Genomic DNA, 7,445 nt, shown 5'->3' on the forward strand with positions numbered 1-7,445 from the left:
AGGATAGAGAGATTGCACACAGATGTTTATACTGGTTCACTCTAAACCTAGAGCTACATCCAGTTTTCTCAGAATCCATTGAGGAAATCCACTAAGCAACCACACCTTAATCACTTACACCACAACCAAGAAAGTGACCTTGATCCCCTCAAGACACACACTTCTCTTGGCCAACACACCAACACTAAGATTTCTGATCTTGATCCCCTCAAGAACACACAGCAAATCTCAACAAACACACAAACAAAACTTGTTCAACAGAGTACAAGGATTACACTTGTTACAAAAGATAATCTGAAATCAATACAAGCTGAATCCTATTCCACACACTTTGATCAATCACAAACTCTAAGCAATCTCAGCTCTTTGAAAAAGTCAAAATCTCTACTAAAAAAACTTATTACTCAAATCTTTTTTTCTGAATTTATTCAAAGATGTTGTTTGTTATTGATCCGATCGGTCATCGGTAGTCAATGACGTCAGCAGCAGAGAACCACGTGGACCACTCGCAGGGTGACACGTGGACCAGGTGACAGAGAGATCAGGGAGGCGATCTCCAAGAGCGGTGATCGGGGGGTCAGTAACCAAGTGACCATCGACAGATCAGGCGGCAGAGAGGTCAGGGGACTGATCACCCAGAACGGTGATCGGTGGTCAGTAGCCAAGTGGCCACCAACAGACCAGTTCCCAGACTAACGCCTGGGGGCAGAACGCGAGAAGCAATAGAGCACTGATCAGTCATCGGTGTGCATGGTCATCGGGGGCCTCGTGTTACACGCAGTTAAGCTGGGACTGAGGTTCCCAGCGAGAGCGTTACACGTGGACCTCGCATGAGCACATCTCAGGGAATCGCGCACGAGAGTGGCCTGAGGAAGCTAGTAAACCGATCCGTGATTGGTGACTCCCTCAACCCATTACGTGCGTGAAGGGTAAGCCGTCTACGCAGAGAGCAACGCTTGGTGAGTGTGCCTAGACTAGCCACACCTAGTGTTCTCCTGAGAGTAGGCGGTTTACCCAGGTGGGAGGAATATGCTAAGTTACTCCGAAAGGGAATAACTTAGCGCACAAAGAGAAGCGCTAGAGCCCTTCAAGTAGTGACACGTGTATGGTTAGATGTGAGTTGCATACCTCCACGTGTCACCATCTGAGAGGGGCGCGGCCCAGATAAAGGTGTACTCCGTACCACTAAAGGTACAGACAAGCGCAGCCAAGCGCAGAGACGCGCAGAGACGCACAAACACTCACACTCTACTGATTCTGGAGGTACGTTGTCGCAGAAAAGCATAACAGGGTTCTGACACATGCCAGAAAGCATAACAGAATTCTGTTAGGCCCAGATACAGGTGGTGGCATAAAACAGAATCAGGGTGAGAGTAAGAGGATACGAGAAAAAAGAGAGCAAGAGTTTTTCACACACACTACTAGTTTTTCTCATTTGGTGGTTCTGTGGTCTAACTTGATCGTCGGAGTGCAAACGGCCGCTAGAGGCGTCGTCTGTGTGTTTTGCAGGTCATGTTTGGAGATCTAAGAGAAGGTTCTGAGGGTGATTTCGCAGAGAACGCAGTCGCGTAGACGGGACAGAGAGTGCTACAAAGCGATTCTTCCACGTTCGAGTTGTCGGCAGGATCAGTTATCAAATCTTAACAAACTCTTCAATTGCATTTAAAGATTGGTCAAAGCATATAAAGACTGGAGCGTAAGCAGTTAAATCATTTAAAGCATTTAAACCTCAGTCAAAGTTAAAACAGTTTTTCTATTATGGTACTGTACCGTCCCGTCCTCGGGCATTGACCAAAGGTCAGAGTCAACGCATGGTGGAACCCCTCAAGGGACCCAAGGAAGAGAAGTCAACAGGTTGGCCGCTCGAGTCATTGCCTCGCTGAGGCGTCGCCCAAGAAAGGCGTCGCCAAAGAGAGGCATCGCCCAAGAGGGGCATCGCCTAAAGAGAAACATCGCCGAGTAAAGACATCGCCCGAAAGGCCTCGAGCCTCGACCATACAGAACAGTAGTAAGGTGAAGAGAAAGGTGGCTTCAAGGCCATAAGTCTAGCACCAGAAGGGGATATCCTGACTCGTGAAGTACCCATGCCACCACTGAGAGACCCTAGAACAGATACGGCCCATGAGAGGGCCATAACCAGGGGAGAACCACGTGCATGGTACGAGGGAAAGGTAGACCCACCCCCAAGGCAAGTAGCTAGTGATTGGGGCGCATGAGTTGGCACCCAGAAAGTCAACCCACGTGCTAGAAGCACTTCGCAGGAAAGAGGGCTCACACGATGGAATAACCCTAAGTTGGGTTGCAGCGCTGTGGGACCCTCCACTCAGAACAACGATCAAGTCAGAAGGGCACGTGGCAAGGCACACATGCTCATTAAAGGTTTCAGTGAAAGTTTGCCAAGGTACGCGTTAATTCAGTTAAGATTCGAATGTTCCAAGGAATGTTTTTATACGCTTTCAATGCGCTTTAACGCGCATTAAAGAGGAGAAGTGTATAAAAAGGGACCTTGAGAGCATTTGAGGGAGGAGATTTTTAACCTAATAAACACAGATACACAGAGAAAACCCTAGTTGTCTTCACGGTGCACTCACAGTGAGCACAAGGCAATTAGGGCGACACAGTTCTAGGGACACAGTTTTCAGTCATTCAGTACAGTTTCTTCGACCACCTCTCAAGGGTGTGTGCCCAGTTTTTTGATGTTTCTCGCTAGCTGACTTGATCGTCGGAGTGCAAACGGCCGCGAGGGCGCCCCTTTGTTCACTTCTTTCAGGTACTCACGGACGGAGCAAGACGAAGGTGCCCTAGCTCGCAGGGACAAGCCACGTGCAAAGACGATCCCGGTCAACCGGCGGCAACATTTGGCGCCCACCGTGGGGCCGATCTAAAACGTCAGTCCCACCACGCAAGTTTCTCAGTTCCAGTTCTTAAAACCTAGATAAATTGAGAGAGTTTCCAGAAAGCCATGGCCACGAGACCAGCACGCGCTAGGAGTGAAGAGATGACCATGAAACAACTCATGGGCATGATGCATGGGCTGCAGGACGCAATGGAAGCCTCGAAAGCGGAGCAAGAGCGCATGCAGGCGGATCTTGCAGCTTCTCAGGCGAGAAACGATGAGCTCCACCAAGCCAATGAGGAGTTACGTCGCGGATGGCGCGGGGACGAGTCTGAGATCGCCTCCCCACCTAGGGAATTCATAACACCGTTCTCACGAGCGATCTTAGAGACAGTAATCCCCAACACGTTCACAGGGCCCAAGGTAACCTTCACAGGGATGGAGGATCCCGAGGCGCACCTCACGGCATTCCACAAACAAATGATGTTGGTTGGCGGCTCTGATTCCGTAAAATGCAAGCTCTTTATGAGCACTTTAACTGGGATGGCCCTGGATTGGTTCATCAGCCTCCCAAAGGGTCACATCACGTCCTTCGCACAACTCTCACGACTATTTAGAGAGTAGTATTTAGCCAACAGGGCCCCAGCCCCAGTCTCGTACGACCTTTTCAACGTGAAACAATTCCAAGGGGAGACCCTGAAGGAATACATAAGTCGCTTCGGAGCGCAGGTCGTAAAAGTAGGTACCACAGAAGAGCCCATGATCGTGTACGCATTCAGCAAGGGGATGTGTCCTGGATCTTTTAGCAAATCGCTCAACCACAGTCGCCCCAAAACTTTTGCTGAAGTGAGGCGTCGGGCGGTAGAGCACATTGCCTCGAAGGGCGAGGCGTACGAGAAGTGCACGATTGCTGCACCCGCGCGACCAAGAGCGCAGATACGCACACAGCCTGCTAGGGTCCACGAAGCTGCCACAGAGAGAAGGAACTCGGACAGGAAGCGCACTTACGAGACAAGGAGGGCCCAGTGGTCGTTTCAGTAGTCACGGCAGGAAGGAGGGTGCATAGGGTTCTCGTCGACCAGGGGAGTTCCGCAGATGTCATGTTTTGGTCAACTTTGAACAAGCTACAGTTGTCCCCCGACCTTTTGAGACCCTATACTGGATGCTTGTATGGGTTTGCAGATAATCCAGTAGAGGTACGAGGCTACTTGGAGCTGAGGACAACGTTCACTGATGGAGCAACATCATGCACCGAGAACATCCGGTACTTGGTGGTAAACGCCAATTCAGCCTACAACATTTTGCTAGGCAGACCAGCTTTGAACAGATTGAGGGCGGTGTCCTCCACGCGCCACATGAAGATGAAGCTACCAGATCTTAGTGGTAAGGTAATTGTGATCAAGTCGGATCAAGAAGAAGCCCGTAAGTGCTATGAAAATAGCCTGAAGACAAAGAGAGGCGTGGTCATGGTGATTGAGCGACCATTCGTTTCAAATTCGCAAATGGAGTTAGAACCATTGGAAGAGGTGACGCCCGCGAAGCCCACGCCGGTCGAAGCTACCTCAGGGGCGACGCCTATAGAAGAAGCGTCTACAGAAGGAAGAAATGGCGATGCCTCGACAATGGAAGGAGTACACGGAGAGGCCTCGCCCACAGAAGGAGAGCCAAAGGAGGCGATGCCCGATGCACCCGTTGGGGGGACGCCTATGGAGGAAGGTACAGAATGTACAGAATGAGCGACCCCGAGCAGAAGATAACACAGTAGAAAGACAAATTGGGGTAAGGTGTTCAAATTAGGACGCTTGCTGAGCCAAGAAGAACAAGAAGAGGTAGCTGCAGTAATCTCACGCCACCTAGATGCTTTCGCGTGGACTGCGGCGGATATGCCAGGGATAGACCCAGATTTTTTGTGCCACCATCTCACCATGGATGCGAAGGTTCGCCCTGTGAGATAGAGAAGGAGGAAGTTCAACGAAGAGCGATGCCTCGTTGTGAAGGAGGAAACACGGAAGCTGCTCAGCACTGGGCACATCAGGGAGATACAATACCCTGAATGGCTAGCCAACGTGGTTCTAGTAAAAAAGGCAAACGGGAAATGGAGGATGGGCGTTGACTTCACAGATCTGTACAAGGCGTGCCCAAAGGATTCGTATCCGCTGCCTAACATCGATGCATTAGTGGACAGCGCCTCGGGCTGCAAGATGCTGAGTTTCTTGGATGCGTTCTCAGGCTACAATCAGATCAAGATGCATCCCAGGGACGAGAGCAAAATGGCGTTCATGACGGAGACATGCAGCTACTGTTATAAGGTAATGCCGTTTGGTTTGAAAAATGCAGGCGCCACCTACCAGAGGCTGATGGACAAGGTCCTTGCACCCATGCTGGGAGGAAATGTACAGGCCTACGTGGACGACATGGTGGTAACTTCGCACGAGAGAGGACGGCACGCAGCTGATCTAGAAGAGTTGTTCGCTACCATATCAAAGTACCACCTCAAGTTAAACCCAGAAAAGTGCGTCTTCGGCGTGGAGGCAGGAAAGTTCTTAGGGTTCATACTCACGGAGAGGGGGATTGAGGCGAACCCTGACAAGTGTGCAACCATCATCACCATGAGGAGCCCAACCTCAGTAAAAGAAGTTCAACAACTGACAGGGCGAATGGCAGCGTTATCGAGATTCGTATCAGCTGGAGGAGAGAAGGACCACCCTTACTTCCAATGCCTCAAAAGGAATAGTCGTTTTGCGTGGACAGACGAGTGTGAAGCAGCGTTTCTCAAGTTGAAGGAGTACTTGGCGACGCCACCTGTGCTCTGCAAGCCACAAATAGGCGTCCCCCTCCGCTTGTACTTTGCGGTGACTGAGTGGGCCATTAGCTCTGTGCTGGTCCAGGAACAATACCAGGTACAGAAGCCCATTTACTTCGTAAACAAGGCCTTGCAAGGCCCAGAATTGAGATACCAATCACTAGAGAAGGCACCGCTAGCAGTAGTATTTTCAGCACGAAGGCTTCGCCATTATTTCCACAGTTTCACAGTGGTGGTAATGACAAATCTCCCCATCCAGAAGGTGCTCCAAAAGCCAGATGTAGCGGGGAGGATGGTTCGCTGGGCGGTCGAGTTGTCAGAGTTCGATATCCAATATGAGCCCAGGGGTTCCATCAAAGGGCAAGTCTATGCCGACTTCGTGGCAAAACTTTCACCGGGAGGAGACTCTCAAGAAGTAGAAGTAGGGGCACAGTGGACGCTCTCAGTGGATGGCTCTTCCAACCAGTAAGGGAGTGGGGCTGGAATTATCTTGGAAGGGCCCAATGGAGTATTGATCGAGTAGGCTTTACGCTTCGCTTTCAAGGCAAGCAACAACCAGGCGGAATACAAAGCACTGATTGCTGGGATGCTCTTGGCTAAAGAAATGGACGCTCAGAGCCTCTTGGTAAATAGTGACTCACAATTGGTCACAGGGCAAGTAACGGGAGAATATCAAGCGAAGGATCCACAGATGGCCGCGTACTTAAGGTATGTCGAGATGTTGAAGAGAGCCTTCGCTGCGTTTGAGCTGGTGCACGTCCCCAGGGAGCAAAATGCCAGAGCTGACCTGCTTGCCAAGCTGGCCAGCTCAGGCAAGGGGGGAAGGCAGAGGACTGTCATCCAAGAGACCCTCAAAACGCTGCGAAAGTTTGTTGCAGACAACAGGGTAGATGTTCTTCATGTCAGCACAGCAAGAGGAAACCCACGTAACCATCGCTCCCTGAGTCAAGACACGGCGAGGGCACCCTACATCAGTACTTACGCAGCCTCGCCAGATGGAGAAAGGGGTGTACAGGTATGCACTTTGGAGGAAGGCGACACTTGGATGACCCCCTACAGGCGATACCTAGCGGATGGAATCCTCCCAGCAGAGCCAGAGGAGGGCAAGAAGATCAAGAGGAACGCCGCCATGTACACCTTAGTAGATGGGATATTGTTCAGGCATGGGTTTACGCACCCTATCTTGACGTGCGTAAGTGGCAACGAGTGCACCAGGATAATGGTCGAGCTTCACGAAGGTATTTGTGGGAGCCACGTGGGAGGAAGGTCCTTGGCGTCCAAGGTGATACGTGCAGGGTTTTTCTGGCCAACAGTAAGAGAGGATTGCGTGCGATACGCCTAGCATTGCAAGCAGTGTCAGATGCACGCTGATTGGCACAAGGCGCCGCCAGAGGAACTAAGATCCATATACAGCCCATGGCCTTTCCATACTTGGGGGATTGACATCCTAGGTCCATTCCCATTGGCGATAAGACAGATGAAGTACTTGATCGTTGCCATCGAATACTTCACCAAGTGGATAGAGGCCGAACCAGTAGCACAGATCACCGCGCACAAGGTACAACACTTTGTTTGGAAGAACATCGTGTGTCGTTTCGGGGTACCAAGGCGTCTTATTTCAGACAACGACACCTAGTTCGCAAGCCAACAATTGGGGAAGCTATGCACGGAAGTAGGAATCAAGCAGGTGTTTGCGTCAGTCGAACACCCCCAGACGAATGGGCAGGTCGAGTCAGCAAACAGAGTTTTTTTGAGAGGTTTGAAGCACAGGTTAGAGAAGGCTAAAGGGGCGTGTGCTGAAGAGGT

The 7,445-nt window shown here is 50.8% G+C and overlaps 1 protein-coding gene across 1 annotated transcript; it reads left to right on the top strand.

Annotated features, from left to right (window-relative positions):
• The first annotated feature begins 6,243 nt into the window (after window positions 1-6,243).
• LOC137825128 (uncharacterized) lies at window positions 6,244-6,981 on the top strand. Its single transcript, XM_068630802.1, has one exon. It carries the CDS (start codon window positions 6,244-6,246, stop codon window positions 6,979-6,981), a length of 738 nt encoding a protein of 245 aa, XP_068486903.1.
• Window positions 6,982-7,445: the final 464 nt, after the last annotated feature.

This window comes from Phaseolus vulgaris, chromosome 8, assembly GCF_000499845.2.
Source record: "Phaseolus vulgaris cultivar G19833 chromosome 8, P. vulgaris v2.0, whole genome shotgun sequence".
Lineage (NCBI taxonomy): Eukaryota > Viridiplantae > Streptophyta > Magnoliopsida > Fabales > Fabaceae > Phaseolus > Phaseolus vulgaris.